This window comes from Rhamphochromis sp. 'chilingali', assembly GCF_963969265.1.
Source record: "Rhamphochromis sp. 'chilingali' genome assembly, chromosome: 20".
Classification (NCBI taxonomy): Eukaryota; Metazoa; Chordata; class Actinopteri; order Cichliformes; family Cichlidae; genus Rhamphochromis; species Rhamphochromis sp. 'chilingali'.
In genome coordinates this window covers 16563650-16580826 of record NC_137947.1, presented here as the reverse complement: position 1 = coordinate 16580826, position 17177 = coordinate 16563650, and the positions used below count along the sequence as shown (strand labels likewise).

Genomic DNA, 17177 nt, shown 5'->3' with positions numbered 1-17177 from the left:
GTGGTCACTGAAACATCTCCTGAACCCTGACAAGTTTTACCCTTAGAACTCAAAAGAACCACTGCTGTCTGCTTCTGAGTGTCCTGATCCTGACTGATGATGTGATTGTGCGTGTTTGTGTGTGAAAACGGAGCATGCAACAGACAACAGCGGTAGAGGACAACAGGAAAAGGTAGGGGGAAAGACAAAAAAGAGAAATGGAAGAGACATCATGCATTTAAAAATAAAGGAGTTTGAAAAATAGGATGTATAAACACCAGATGATTAATGTTACCGTTAACTCCATTTAGCAGCAGCTTGCAACTAAGGCTGCTCCCAGCAGTGACATTGTGCCACTCAGGGGTAAAAGTTAAGCCAACATCACTCACTGATAAGCAACTTCATCACTGATAGACTGATAAATAAAGTTCATTTACTGCACGCAGGTGTTCATATCAACCTGGACAAATATAATTTCTTGGCATGAATTCAGACTGAAAGGTACCTGCAGATGTCCTGGCTAGACGGGGAAACTGACGTCCTCGAGAAACTGCACGGAGCGTTGACTGAAGTCGGGCTTCCAGCCTGAGAAACAAAGCACACGCAGAACAAAAGGCAGTTTAGGACAGAGAGTACAGGCACGTGAACATGAAACCCTACAGTTAAATAAATACTGCATCAATCAACAGGCGATTGTATTTTCCGTGGTGGCGGCCGTGGCTCCGCGTGGTGAGGAATTATCAGCGCCAGCGCCCATCAGCACATTTGTGTGATCTTTACACAAAGAGAGAAAGCATGTTGTGTACTGATGCACAAGATGATAGAGAGGGGAAAAACAATGCTGCCAGTTAATCTGTCTAGTTTAAGGTGAAATCTGCAAAAAAAGAAAAATAATATCAACAGGCGGCTGCGAAGAGAGAAGTGCTGATGAGACCGATCGAGAGTTAAGAAGAACGAGGCGGCGAGCGAGGCACGGCTGGGGGACGTGAGGCTGCAGATTAATGCTCAGCTTCTACAGAGAATAATTTTTAAACACGTGCACTGCAGGTGCAAGGCTGTTAGAATGAAAACACCTTCAGCATCATCAAGGCTTTCACCAATATTTATTTTACAAACATATGAAGATTACTTTTTCCTCAGATTTTTTTTTATGACAACTTGGGTTTTACTTGCAAAATATTCTCTTATGTCTCACAGGATAATAAATCTAATTGATCAGATGATCATCCTGGTAGATCATTCAACTATTTTAGTGCACTTAACCAATTCAGGTGTATGAGACGAGTTGAAGCCTTTCCCAGGAGTCATAGGGGGACACCAAGGACAGGTCGCCGGCTTGGCTAATTCACAAATCATTCATAATTCACACCCAGGGTCAATTTAGAATCACAAATTATTTACTACATCATATTTTATTATTATGTAGCGTCACTTGGGTGTTCCAAAAACGTTCACTTAGATGAGTTCATCTGTGAGACGAGACACAAACTGTGTGGCTCCTTTTAAATAAGTAGAACTGCTCTCAATCATTTCGTTGTATCAGACCACACTGAAGCCTTTGAAACCCTCTTTTTCACCTCTGTTGTTTTTAAGCTTCACATTCAACATAAATGTGATCTTTTCATCCCACTTTCAACCAGAACAGGATTGAGTATATTCCCTCAAATACAGATAATATTCCCTAAAGTCTCCCATATTGACAGGTTCAGACCGGATACATAACAAATGAGATCAGACAGTGTTTGGGTTGCTAACATAAAGACATGGGGGGGAGGGCCTGGTAATTTCAGCAAGAAACTAATTACCTATTGATTTAATTTCTAACTAAAGGAAAGTTTATAGCTCACGGCCGGACACCAATCAATAGAAAATTCAATTTCCAGCCATGCCCTTTCATCCTGTTTATCTGTCTGTGCATGAGCAGCACCGCTTCTTTTTCCCCACTTGCACACAAAAGCACTTAAACACGCTGTCCTCCTGTTTCACGTCACTGTTCTTCCACTGCTTACTCAGGGATGTAATTTACTTAAATCTTTTATTTCCTCTGTTTCTTGTTTAATTTGACTCTTATTTTAAACAGCTCATGTTCAAGGTCACCGTTTGGTGCTCTGGCAGCAGTCTGGCCAATAAATGTAAAATGAAAAGACAGAAGTGGATGAGAGACAACAATTAAAGCGTTATTATTTAGCAGACAGTACCACAATAAACTACAAAAACCGAAAGCTACTCAAATGAAACTCAAGAAACGCCGAGTTTACCTGAAGCATCGTGGGAAATACGAATATGGGCTGACCAATGAAGCAGATAGGGATCTTTATTAGTTACGTTCTGTGCAACTCGGCAAATAGATAACTCACTGCGTCTTTGAGCGTTCAGACAATAACGTAGTTGAGGTAATAATGATTAACTTCCCGTTAAAACCCTGCATGACTCCATAGTCCTATTAAACAGCTGCTCTTTCTTAACAGCTCTCTCTTGTGAGGACCTGCTTTGATGAGTAAATAACTGCCTCCGTTTAACATATAACAAAAAACGCTGGAGGCAATGATACTTCAATAACTGCTGAAAACTGGTTTTTGGCACCACCGACAGTTGTCGCACTTTGAAACCTCTAAACTGTGAAAGGAAGCAGATTCGCGCTTAAACGTATCCATTCAGTTATGGTTCTCTGACTCTGATGTGCTAATTAGATATAATCCAGCCTCACTTCACATTCACCCTAATGAACACCTGTTTATTTTATTGTGAGTGCTGAAAAAAACTCATATTATTATAATAACCACTAATTTAACCTCTCTCCTCAAGCACCACCGCCCTCCACGCACTCTCACGCCACGCATAAATTATTCACTTTTGTATTTGTTGCACTCTCTCTTATCCCTGAAACACCTTATTACTCGCATGTCATTACCTCTGCCTCCTTCCTTCTTCGATAGCCTTAACCTGCACAGACGTAGCCATTGGGGCCTTTTTAAGTAGAACCTTTAAAATCTAACAGGAGCAATGAATCACTGGCTCCCATTGAGAAACTCCTAACGAAGCTGGCAAGAATCAAAAGTTCACTGTTGACCTTTAAAACTGTACAAACCTAACCCGAGGTGTCAAAGTTTGTAACCAAAAAAATACGGGTAGTCTAATCTGAAGCTTAACAATTATTAACATATCAATTTGATCATGAGTGAGGTTTTTTTTATTGTGACGCACAATATGCAGTTCAGACCAGTTAAACTTGAAATGTTTTGTCAAACTTTGATTTCCCAGGACAAAAATGAACTTTACCGAAAGTGTTTGACATTTTGGAAAATAAGTTTATTATCTTTTTTGCCCGTGGTTCAGATGAGAAGATCGATACAATTATAAAAGGTCTGCGCGTTATACGTGAAGCTGCAGCCAGCAGGTGATTAACTCGGCCTCGGCTTTTGTTTATAACCTTCGTGGAGGTTAATCATAAAACTGATGAATATTACAGCTGAGATACATTCTCATGCAGCCCTGCGCAAACATTTGATAAAATCCATTTTTAATCAAGAGCTTCTTTAATCCATCTACAACGACCACAGTTTATACTTCTATAGTTTTCTCTGGCTCACTCACTCGCTTCTTCGTGGCTGTTGCAAGGTCATGCTGCTAATATAAAGTGGGGCCTCCAGCTGTGCAATTTATATCCCAGCAATATACAATACACTTATGTGTCATTACATGCAGTGCGCTGATACCCACAAAGCTGAATACGCTGATGGGTTTGTGCTGTGCCGCATATGCTTGCGTATCCAACCACCACCATCAGATATAAGAAACCTCAAACACGAGATGAGTAGCCTAGTTACATTAATCATACACACGCATACTAAATAATCACCAAAGTATGACGCCAAAGCAATCCTCCCTAAAATCTAATGCTGTCAGATTTGGTGTTATTTTTATTTTTTTGAGAAGCTACAAACTCATTAGAGCTTTAATAAGGGTGATTTGGTAGCAGCAGGTTATGCAGGAGGCAGCAGGAAAGCTGATGGACTTGATTGGCCAATCATTTTTCTGGCACTCGAGACTATCTTAAATCTTGCCTATCCATCTGTTTCAATGGGCCCTCATGTGAGCTTGCAAAAAAATGGCTTCAAAGTGGCAGCACCAAGCTCTGAAAACGAGAGAATACACTCCGTTTTAAATTGAATATCACCATCCCTGCCTTTGTTTACTATAAATGACTTGTGATGAAGGAGAAACTACCCACTCACTCACACCACAGTTATCATCTCGTGCCGTATTAATGCTGTACCAGTTGAAAGTAGATTTACTGCAGTGAGCAACAGAAGCATCCTCAGTGATCTAACCTGGGATGATGAGGCGTTTACTGTCAACATCAGACACCATCTCCCCGGCAACCCAGTCCCGGTTGATCAGACCCCAGTAGCAATTATCCAGGGATCTGCCTTCTTAATCCAAAGCCACCTTGTTTCTTTCTCTGAGGCTTCAGTAGCTCATCTAATTGACTTCCTCTAATCCTGTCCGACGATGCTCAGCAATGCAAAAGCTTTGCAGAGCAAATCCTACCTCCTTCAGCAGCTTTGCCTTTAGGATGGCTCACTTCTGGTACTCGGCACACGGCCTCTCTGCCAGTTCCAGCCTGCTCAATACCACATGCCAGTCACTGGCAGTGCTGAAGAGGCCAAATAAAACTTCAAACTGTAGATAAGGTTTCTCTCCAGCCCTTTGGTCTTTGGCTAATGGTGGCCCATGAGGGCTATGGGTACACTATTAGTGGTCATGATGAACAATAGTGTCCATCTCCAAAGGCAAGGTGTCCAGGAAGGAGTTCTTTCCAAAGCAAAGGGGACTGGAAGGTGTCTCACTCCTGCTGCAGACATGGAGGTTTGCTGGACTGACTAGGACATCATACACAGCTTGAACCAAGAACCTCAACCAGTCGCACTCTTGTTTCCACGTTAGACCATCAGGCAGACCTCACATCGATGCTAGTTTAATTTATGACACTAAGAAGTCAAATACTTCTGTTTCAAGCCATAATTGTGACCTAAATGTCAAAATAATTATGCTAACTAATACTGATAAATTCTGCTAACGCAGCTGTCTAATGACTTTTGAGACCAATTTTCCCTAAATAATGTTTTTGACTAATAAACCTGCACTTTGGGCTCCTTAGTGTGTACTTCTTTAGTGTGGCTGTGTGAAAGTACCTGCCAAAACGTTTTCACAACAGTGCCATGTCTAGATGACAACGTAAACATGTTTTTTAAACAAAACTGCTCAACATTTTTTTGTTCCAGCTTCTGAAGCACAAGGAACTCTAAGAGCGCCGGGTTTTCCATGCAGACTAAAGCTTCCTGACGTGGTTTGTGGCAGTGAAGCACATGTAACGTGACATCTACACAGTGTGTGGAAATATGTAGATCAACTAGTAATGCAGCTTCATGTTTGTGCATCGGCTTTCTGTCAGACGAAAACTTCTGTTGTTTTTTTCCTTCTCATCTGTGCGTTTTTTTTTTTAAATCTTGATGGATGTTTTTTTAAGCATATCCCATCTCGCTGATAAATTCTCTTTGAGCATTCGACCTACGCATGCCTCCATCACTGCCGTTCGACATGCTGTTGGTTTTTTGGACTGTATGCAAGTGCATTTCCATAGCTTCTGTTTTGGTTGAGTTCCTATAATCCTTCTCTGTACGTAGCCTGAGAGCTAACAGATATAAATTATCATCATCAAACAGTCTTTGCATTAATTTATATTTATTTTTCAGGCCAAAAACACCCAAACCAAAAACAAGCAAGATTCAGTTAACTAGAAAGAAAAAAAGCTGAAGACTAAACCATCATAGAAATTATGATAGCAGGAGATCTAAACAGCAGACAACATGAGCCACTTCTGTGACAGCCTCTCAGATAAAGTTCATTTCCATTGCTGTTTATATTATTTGTGCCCACCCTCCACAGGTGTCATTTTACAGCATTCAGTCATTTTTCAGGGACCAGGCCCTGCTTCAGCAGAAACGCTCAGAAATAAGTAATGTGCCAGATTGAACACAAAAACTATGTGCTCATTTTTATCAAAATAGTAGCTTGGCTCAGTGCCTTGTTTTGACTTTGTGGTCTGCCAAGCTGAACAGACCAACAGAGAGGCTCTTCTAGTGATCAGAGGTGCAGATTCAGGTTGGATGTTGCAGCTGCAGAGCCTAAAACTCAAAAACTGCAGCAGCTTGAATTCTAGAGCACCACCAGATGTTTGGCCGACTATAAGCGGCAGCCCACTGAGCTGTGAGTCGCTGCTTTGTGTCTTTATGAGGACTGTAATACTATAATTCCTTCCCAAACAGTGTAGGAGGCATCACACAGCACCCTGGCACTGTGCTAAAGAGAGAAAGGGCTACAGCTAAGCCTCCTGACCTCACTGAGTGGAAAAATCAACTCACGCCAAATCAGGAGGCAATCCTCAGCCTACATCAGAAAAGCCCGTGTTTTTTCAGACAAGTTTATCACCGATAATGGTTAAATTTAACAAAGAAATGTTGATTATCTCCCCTCAACACTGCCTTTCTTTCACGATTCTCAGGCTCGGCTTGATGGAAGAAAGGACTCAATGAACAAACAAGCACCGGGGACAAGTGAGATGATGAGTTTATGGTCGTGGATACGCGTATACCTTCATATCCACGACCACACAGCTCAGCGCCCCTCAATGACAAGTTCACTGATGGAGGCAATATCACCTTTATGAAACAAATGAGCCCCCGGCCATATTTGGCTGCTTGTTTTCCTGTCATCGTATAAATCTCTCTCTCCCGGTGTGTGTATTCCTTGTGACAGGTATGACTGTGTCGAGCTGGGGATGTTATGAAATATTCCTCTCAGGCCGATGCTGCGGTTATTTATACAGAGAGAAATCTTTTAAGTAGGTCAACAATCGAATACGAGCGCATTCATTTTTGATTTGGTCTGACTGGAGCTGATGCGATTCGGCTTGAATCCATGCCACGCGAAGCCGTTCAACATTTGTTTTGGCGTCCTTATTCTGAATGTGGCCGGAGCTCATGTGCAAATGAATGAAAACAATCAAGTGTCAGTGAAGACCCCCCCAAAAAAACCCCAAAACAAAGACCCCTTCAGCAGTAAATAAGGTGACTCTTATCAGATGTACATTTCACCAAGATTCAGCTTTACAAACATAAATTAACTTGACCTACATTTGATATTTTTTCTGCAAAGAGGAACATTCGAGTCACTGCTGCAAATATGAACATCTTTCATCTCATGCTGTCATAACTGCAAAGCGTGGAAACTTGTAAATACACTGCATATATGCATAAAATCATCGTCTTCAAGCAGCTTCTAGGGAAAGTGGTCTCAGGGAGATGCCGTCTTAGTGAAAACACATTACCCACCTACAATAATCCACTGCTAAATCTTCTCACTTGGAGTCTCTGTCAAAAGATTATTGCACCATTTCTTTGTCTGCGATTCTCAAAACGGTCCACCGACTCAACCGGGCAACCTTTACAGTCATAATCTGACTCGCTCTCCAACTCTGAAGACTCCCAGCAGGCTTTTCCATCCAGAGAACAATTTATACCAACTTAATACCTGCCAGTCAAATGCATTTCCCTTTAGGAGCGAGTAGGAAACACCAGCTGCCAGACAGACCGGTGATTATTAATTAAATCTGTCAAAGTTAAGAGCTTTATTCAGACTTTATGTCTATCATTTCATTACAAACACATTTGTCAGAGGAATGGGGATCTATATAGGACATTCAATGACAATGGACTGCGTCTGCAACCTGATGAAATCCACCCCTCCATTTATGAATGAGATTTGTGTAGAACGTGAGTGACACTGCTCTCTCTTCACCCTGTACACCTCTGACTTCTGCTACAACTCTGAATTATGCCATATTCAGAAGTTTGCAGATGACACGGCCATCATGGGGTGTATCTGGGATGATCAGGAAGAGGAGTACAGAAGTCTGGTGAGGAACTTTGTCGCATGGAGTCACACAAACCACCTGCAACTCAACACCTCAAAGACTAAGGAACTGGTTGTGGACTTCGGGAGGTCCAGAGAAGGTCCACTGCCGGTTCAGATAGAGGGGGAGGAGGTGGAGGTGGTCAACAAGTACAAGTACCTCGGGCTGTGGGTGGACAATAAACTGGACTGGTCATGCAACACAGAGCACCTGTATAAAAAAGCCCAAAGCCGACTGTACTTCCTCAGGAGGCTGAGGTCTTTTAACATCTGCAGGAAGCTCCTGAGGATGTTTTACCAGTCGGTGGTTGCTGGAGTACTTTTCTATGCTGTGGTGTGCTGGGGGAGCAGCACAGCAAAGAAGGACTCATCCAGGCTGGAGAAACTGATCAGGAGGGCTAGCTCTGTGGTCGGCATGAAGCTGGACACTCTGGTGACAGTGGCAGAGAAAAGGACATTAAAGAAACTGATGGACATTATGAACAATGCTGGGCATCCTCTGCACACGGCCATAAACAATCAGAAGAGTCTGTTCAGTGACAGGTTGCTTCTCCCAAAGACAAGAACTAACAGACTTAAAAACTCCTTTGTCCCACACGCCATCAAACTGTTTAACTCCTCTCTGGAGGGGAGAGGGAGGGGAAACAGGAGGACAAAGGAGGGGGGAACAACTAAGCTGTAGTGCCTCTTCACCTCACTGTACAATACCTTGTGCAATACTTTTTGTAAATAGTCAACGGTGCAATAGACTCAATACTTGAAATGTGCAATTCACTTGTATTTTTATTTTTTATTCCTATTTATTCTATTTATCCCCTTTGTATATTTTATTTATATTTGTCTCTGTATTTATATGTGTGTGTGTGTGTGTGTGTGTGTGTGTGTGTGTGTGTGTGTGTGTGTGTGTGTGTGTGTGTGTGTGTGTGTGTGTGTGTATATATATATATATATATATAACAATTCTGTAACTGTAACTTCGGTCGTTGCTGTGCTTTTTGGAAGTCGAATTTCCCAGAGGAACCCACCCGAGGGATTAATAAAGTTCTATCTTATCTTATCTTATCTCTTATCTCTCTCCACAGACACTGAATAAAATAATTACACTCCATTGAAGAAATAACCTGTTTCTCAAGTGTAAGATGAGATGAACACCACTCAGGTTGTTTCCTAACAGCTGGCTGGAGCGACATATTTAAAGAGCAGACAGGAGAGTGGTGTAACCCTGTCCTCCTAGAGTAATTAAGTGCATTTCCCATTTACTGCTTGTTTCTAGGCAAAGTGGTGCCAGTCTTAGTATCGTAACTTAGAAGCTATGAAAAGTCATGGGAAGATTAAAAACTTATCACACATGAAAACACCCAGATCAAAATCATTATATGATTATATAACTTTATAGTTTTTGCTTTGAGGATTGCAAAAAGTTTTGTTTGCACGTACTCTAGGTACAACGTTCACAGACTTTGTACTCACTGCCGCTGCACTGATATAACAATCAACTGTAGCGCGCTATAAAGTCTGGACCTCCCGGATTTAACTAGAGAGCAAGAAGTCATTGTAACTAAGGCTAGGGTGCAAATTGGCTTCTTGGTGTAAAAATACATTTCCCTTTACACGGATTATCAATGGTCTGTTGTACTGCTAAAAAACGTGGCATTAATATATATTTTATATCAAGTTACACATGATATGTTGAATGTCTACAAGGTATGGCACATATAACAGATTTATTTGCCATCAAATGGGCATATTTTTGTAAATGTCAGCCAGTTGTTCCCCTGCAGACATGGAGTGGCACACTGCCTTAGAAAAACTGTATTTTTGTTACTATAATCGTTATCCTGCAAACGATCAGTGCATTTGTCTCTCGGGTGCAATACCTCTCATCTTGCTCATGTTTAAAGAGCGAGCAGCTCATGGATCAAATGTTATTGCTGGAGCCTTCCCATGGTGACAGAATGACCCAGACATCTATTAGCACAAGTAAAGGTTTTATCCTCTAAGAGGCTCATGAGGGGACAAAAAGACATTTTCAATGCAGGCTGTAGCTTTACCTATGGGAGCCATGAAGCATAAAAGGAAAGAGAGAAAACGTAGAAAGACAGAAGTCTCAGAGGTTGATCAGAAAGGTGGCTCTGATTATGGCGATGTGATGAGAACGAGGCAGGTCATCTATCAGCTGCTTACACTCCTGTGCATGTCTACCTACTCTGTCAATCTCCACCTTCAAATACAGCTCACCTCACTGTCATCTTCTTGTCTACAAGTGTGCTCCCTTTTCTCTGTGATGGACCCAGGCTGTACATCTTCTATTCAAATTTTTCTCATTTGTATGTGCTTTGCTCACCTTTGATATATTGCTGGACCGGCTTGCTGAAGGACCCAGAGGCTTTTCATTCTGTAAAAGATAGAACGACAGCTCCAGTAAGTGAAAAACATTCAGAAACACAAAAATGCCATCCAGTCCATGCATGCACTCTGCATACTAAAATCAGACAACAAAGTGAAAAGCTGCCTGACAGAAATATGTGAAATGATAGCATTATCATGGTAATGTTAGCATTAGCAATATTTACACTGCTCACTGGGTTAGCTTAGTATGCTAACCTTTGACAATTTGTACTAAGCACGTCGTTCAGCATAAAACCTGAAGGTATCCGAATATTGTTAACTAAAAAGTTTTCAAAGGATACATAGGGCTGAAATGCTAAGTCCATCATTACTGCTTCCATAGGAATTAAGAGGGTATGTAGCAGCTAGGTGCTGCTAACTAACTGCATGTGATAATCAGTTCTGAATTCCTCCAAAAGTGCAGAAGTTCAGAAGTTTCCTAGTGAACATTCCAGCAAATTCTCCCAATTGTCAGACTACACAGCATTAAGAGAAATCGCAAAAATCCCAAAGAGCAAAATGTTAAATGTTATGTTCATGACAGTACAATAAGAAAAAAAATCAAAGTATAACTTGTTTGGAAGGTTTTGCATGTTTAAAGCCTCTTCTCTCTAAAAAGAACATAGCAGCATGGTGTAGGTTTGCAAAACTGCACCTGAACAAACCACAAGATTTCTGGAACAATGTCCTTTGGACAAAAACCAAAACCAAAGTAGAAATATTTAGGCGTAATGCACAGCACCATGACCAAAGACATCATAGCAACATGTTGAATGTGACCTGGGGACTGGAAGGCCCCCAGGTCACCATGAACTTCTCTATAAACCAAACTATTCTAGAGTCAAATGTGAGGCCATCTGTCCGGCAGCTAAACTTGGGTCAAACAGGAAAGCAGCAGCAAATCTACTACAGCACGACTGAAAAATAAAAGAAGCAGTGCTGCACAGATCCAGTAAGTCCAGATCTCAACCTCATTAAAATATTGTGGTGGGACCTTAAGAGAGCTCTAAAGAGAGAGAGCTGTACCTGCAAATCTTAAGGAGCTGAACCAACATGGAACAGAACAGTGAGCCAGAAGCCAGAAGATTATTGTTATTATTATTATTGGTAAAGGTGGTTGCACAGGCCACTGAATCATGGGGTGTACTTGTTTTTTCAGATGACTACATAAAGAAAATTTTCAAAAAGCTCTGTAACATGACTGTTGTTCAATCTGGGTGAACGCAGCAGACCAACAGAACAACACTACCGTTTCTACAGGCATGCTGCTGCTAGGGCGTCTTGAAAATAAACCCCCCCAAATGTATGATAAAATAAATGAAAAAACTCAAATACGGAAGGCTCAAATAGGCCCGATTCTTGGTCCTTCTCAGTGTAATGCACTACATTTCTTAGTATCTCAAGGGCCTGCAAGCATGTGCTGTTTGGCATTTTAAGTTGGTAAATCTAGTTTCTCTGGCACAAGACAAAAGGAGGACAAGCCGATTGTATAACGCACCCATCCAAACTCCAAATCAAATTCAGTCACAATATTTGTATCATTACCCAGCGAGCAAAAACAGGCAAATATTTCCAGCGTTCAGCATAGTCAAGTTTTATAATGATCCTCGAGTCGCACTAAGTGTTCTCGGCTTGCATCAGAGACCGAGACAAACAGCCGCTGGGGCGCTGTGCTGCATTCAGTGCTGTTATTAAGGCTGGGCATGGTTCCTTAATGAGTAATCAATCATAGTTACATAACATCCAAGTTCACACCAGGTCTGACAGGGCTGTGTATGAGTTGGACACAAACAAATCTTTGCAAAGAGAAACCAGCTCTGTGGGGAGAGTTTTTCAAATTTATGAAGACATGAAAGTACGGCCCGATTAAACTGTTGAGGCGTAAAAATTGGCTATATTAGCCCCCGCTGAATTCTGCCTCCTCTTCCTGCACGCTGTAGACCACACATTGGAGGTGAGCTTCCCTCCCTCCAAGACATCTACAGGAAGCGGTGCCTGAGGAAAGCGGGGAGGATCATCAAGGACTCCAGTCACCCCAGCCATAAACTGTTCAGACTGCTTCCATCAGGAAGGAGGTTCTGCAGCATCCGGTCCCGTACCAGCAGACTGAGAGACAGCTTTTTCCATCAGGCCATCAGACTGCTGAACACGTCATAGACACCTCAGCTTCACTACTGGAACTTCAACATTATGCACTCCACACTGTATATAAATGCCACTTGTTTTGCACATATTCAACTCTGTATATTTTATATATTTTATTATTATTATTATTTTATTTTTTTACTATTTAATTTGTAAAAATGTGTATACACACACACACACACACACACACACACACACACACACACACACACGTAGGAAAATATTTAGTATACACATCCAGAAATGCATACACTATTGTATATTGTACATATATTTATTAGTTTCAGGTTGGCCATTCTTGTATTTTGCTCGTTTGTGTTGTTGTGTTTGCACATCTCTGTTGCTTGTGGGGCTCGCACACAAGAATTTCACTCGCATGTGCTGTGCCAGTGTGCCTGCACATGTGATGTGACAATAAAAAGTGATTTGATTTGATTTGATTTGTGCGCTCAGAGACCCTTAAACAAGCCGATCCCCAGTGGTGATTAGTGCAACGTGACCAAAATGTAATGTGTCAATGAGTTAATTAGATAAACTGTTAACTCTTAACTCTCCTGCACTTATAGAACACATTTTAAAATGTGTTGCTTTACAGATGACTTCAGAGAGCTTTTCTCATTAATCTATTTATAGGATTCGGATTCGCTCAAAGACACTTCGGCATGTGGAGACAACATGAATCAAACCACCATATCTGCGGTTAGCTGACAATCCACTCACTCTCCTGTGAGTACCAATCATCCCTGACATTTAATACTGCTTTATTCACCTTCTTACCAAGTATGTTTTGTGCTTATGTTTGCTTAAGTGAAAAAATTTCTACTTGTTTCAAGTCGATTTTCTTCTCAGTAGCACTCTTGTTCAATTCTTTAAGAGTTTGTTTTAAGAACAAAAGTTAAATTTGGAGGATTTTCTTTGAGAGAGAGGGAGATCCAAAGAAAAAAAAAGCCAGAAAGTAATCACATCAAATAATTTACAACAACCACTTTCTTGCTGTTTAAGGCATTAAACAGCAAGGTAGCATCAGTCAGGGGACCCTTAAAATTAGAGTGACAAGAGAAAAGCGCTACACCTAAAATTTAATTTTTACTATTCATTTGGTGGATTTTTCTCCCACTAATTTAACCTCATAGGACCTGGCGTCCACATATGTGGACATCACATTTTGGGTTATTTAGACTAAAATACTCAATTTTGCTCTACATGGGCCTGATATCCACTTACGAGGACATTATACTGCTACTGTTCTATCAACATTTTAAACGAATGTCTTCATATGTAGCTCTCATTTTTCTTAAAAACAAAAATAAGGTAAAAAATTATTTGTTTTTACATTCATCGGGCCCCAATCAGCCCAAATATCAAAGAGAAATTAAAAATGCATGCTGTGGAAGAGTTCGGGTCTTAGGAGGTTAAAGAACATGGTGTATTTTTGAGTATATTTAGGCCCCAGGGCCTTTTGGGAGTGCCTTCCCATTTTCCTACACACAGAAAAGCAGTATTTGTTTTTGGAGATATAAACACTGGGAACTTTTATTTTGCTAATAAGTATCAGCAGCCGAAGTGTTATCGCCACCATTTTTTGCCAAAACAAGCCTACACCCACACCGCACCACTAACAGACTCTACAATATGTTACAGTTTCTAATTACTTAAGTGCTTGACGTGTCCTAGCTGTGACTAGTTGCCATAGTGACTGAGGACCGTTGTATGTCCCGAGTCTCAATCACTTGCTGCATCTCCCCGCCTCCTTATATTTCCGTTCATGTAAACATAAGATAAAACACGAAGGATACTTGCAACACACCCACCACCTAACGCAGACCTTCCTTTCCTTCTCCCGTATTTTCCATGTTTATGTGGCAACTTGGATATCGTTTCTTAGCTAAAACTATGTGATTAAAATCTCTTAACTAGTAGAGTTTGGACAATGCACTCATATGCAGGTGTAAAAATTCCTGACCTTTAAAGTATTGTCCTACTGTCTTGTGGTCTTTTGTGGAGCAAAGTGCTGCAGCAGCAGTGAACGCAACTGAAGAGGAGGCAGCGTTGACATCTCGTGTCATTGTTTGTTGACTCAAGCGTCAAAGTTGCGGTGATTATCTCCAATCTCAAAATGCTTTTATCTCAAGTTTAAATGGGAACTCCTCCAGTATGATGCACTTCCTGTTTTATATTGCCACATAACTTGAAGCACTTGACACACAACAAAAAGTGCAGCTATTACATGAAAACATGGTGAAAAATGAAAAAACATCTAATTACAAAAATGTACTTTTGCAGATCTAAATGCATGAAGAACCAAGATGGTCTCTTGCTGTGCTAGTGGATTAAGGTGAAGCAGTTCCTCCCCATTTCCATGTCATTACTTCTTCAGTGCATTCAACACAATGGCACAAAATGGCAAATACAGCTCTCAATGGGCGCAATTTGTTCAGCAAATCAATTGTCAAATAGTCGAGGAGCATAAAAATTCATTTTTTCCTTCCAGGAGATGACAGCGAGAGATAAAGGGAACAGCAGACTAAAAGAACAAATTGATGATCCTTGCCCTTAATCCTTCCTTCTTGGTTAAAAAAAAGCAGGAGAAAGCGATAACAAGAGCACATCCCCAGATTGAGGGGTTCTGGAAATAACAAGGCCACAAATGGACTCATGGCTTTTATAGACAGCAGTGATTAGAGCAGACAAGCTGAATACAGATGACAAAAGAAGAGACGGGAAATACATCTTCATTTGTCGTCTCGTTTAAGCACAGGTTACAGTTAAAACCCCGCACTGCCTAACTGTCTTTCCTACAGTACAAGGTCTGCGAGTCACCTTCACTGCCACGTCTGTAGACTATAAAGGGTCTGCTTCTCTAAGCTCATGCATAATTCTGATAAAGGAGAGCTCAGGTTTCACAGTCCACTGTGCCTGTCCTTCTCCACCTCCTCTGTGGGTCTGTTAGCAGCTCCAGTCTTTGATAACACAACTTTCATACTGGACTCTGAAGACTCTGGCTTGTAATAGAAGAAGCTTAAGAGAGTACAGAGGAGGAGAGGTCATATTCGGGGGGATCACTGTGTTTTTCAAGGGTCTGTTCTTAGCCCACAGAGAGAAGGGCTCAGCTCACTTTTATGGAAGAATCTCAAGATGATAAGACTTGTGAATTTAACCCAGACTCTCTCCAAGTTCCTTTCATCACCAGAAGCCATTTGAACTTGTCAAAGATTGTTTCTTTGTTCAGTTTTCCACCAATAAAAAAAAAAAAAAAAAAAAAAAAATCACTCATCAACAATTTGTTTAGATCATCATTATATACCTCTATTTTTTAGTAGGGCAAACAAACGTAATATGAAACATTTAGCCTCGTTAATCACATTACAGGTTTTGAAACTGAAATTGCGATCTATACTTAAAACGTAGAAATGAACCAAATTGTCGATTAGAACCATCAGCAACAACTTGCAGCCAGTTTTTACAAAAGTCAGTTTTTGAGAGCCTGCAGCTAACTCATTTTCAAGCATCTATCCCAGTTTTTCCAAATTCAAGATGATGCCTTTTAATGTCTTGTTTAACCCAAACTTTCATTACTGATGCACAACCAGAGAGTAATTAAATGTGGATGGAATAAATGTAAAAAGCTTTGAATCATGTGCTGTTGGAGGACGGATAGTGGTAAGAGCAAAACTGTCCAAACAGCCCTCCAGTAAATGTCTGATTTTCTACTGAAATGCTGTTTTAGAGAAGTTAATCTTGCTAACAGCTGCTTCCGTCCGCTTTCCGCATCATTTCTCGCCATTGTCGCACCAGAATAAAGATAGGTCTTGTGTTTGAGGTCAACAGCTTCTCAGAATACTAACCTGAGACTTACAGTCAGCAGGACTGTTTAAAGCACCATCTGCTCTTTGCCTGAACCAGCAGCTGCATCAGTCTCAGTATCGACATGAAGCAGGGTTTAACACACGAGGTCACCAGTGAGAGCTGCTTGTCAAGTTTGCCATCCCACACTTTTGCACATTTTAAAATACTTCGAAAATAAATAAATAAAAGAAGGTACTTTTTTAAGTGCTGAAAAAATGCTGCTTCTTTTATTTAGGATGATTTTTAACACTTTTTCACTGCAAATCAATGTGAAAGTACAATTCACTCTTCTCAGTCTGTGTGTATTATTTGTTGTTGCCCTCTCAAACGTTTGACTTCACCCACTTAAGATTCTTTCAACGGTTCACAGAGGACATGCCTGGACATGCTGCATCTCTGATCCATGGAAAGCACGATAGTAATGACGGCTCACGTTTGGCAAAGGCACTAGAATTTATTTTACGTCTTTCTTCAGAAAAAGGAAACACTGGTGTTGCTTACTCACAGTAAGTCATTCAACTTCTATTATCAGAGCAAAATAAACCGTTCATCATCATTACCAGCAACATCTCCTGCCTGGAATAGTTTAATCATTTCCAGCTTTCAACGCTTTCAACTTCCTTAGAGACAAAAACAGAACAACAAAGACGACTATAATGACAAATGATCAGGTTCAACAACAGAATCACAATGGGGGGTTTTCAGGGAGGGGGGAATAAACACCTTCATTAGGGTGTCAGTTGAAGGATAATTGGGAAGAGTAAAAATGGATGTGGGGCATTTTAATAGTCACCTTGAGAAATGGGCCCAGTCAAAAAAACCCTCTTTGTTCAAAATGATTTGTA

The 17177-nt window shown here is 40.9% G+C and overlaps 1 protein-coding gene across 7 annotated transcripts in view; it reads right to left on the bottom strand.

Annotated features, from left to right (window-relative positions):
* Positions 1–17177, bottom strand: part of marchf8 (membrane-associated ring finger (C3HC4) 8) — a 93522-nt gene that overhangs the window by 14263 nt on the left and 62082 nt on the right. For all 7 annotated transcript variants that reach the window (XM_080869400.1, XM_080869404.1, XM_080869401.1 and 4 more), the window contains 2 exons: positions 10298–10348; positions 485–564 (listed from right to left, as the gene is read on the bottom strand). In XM_080869400.1, coding sequence (XP_080725526.1) covers positions 485–564; positions 10298–10348 — 131 coding nt within the window. The remainder of the gene's footprint in view (positions 1–484; positions 565–10297; positions 10349–17177) is intronic.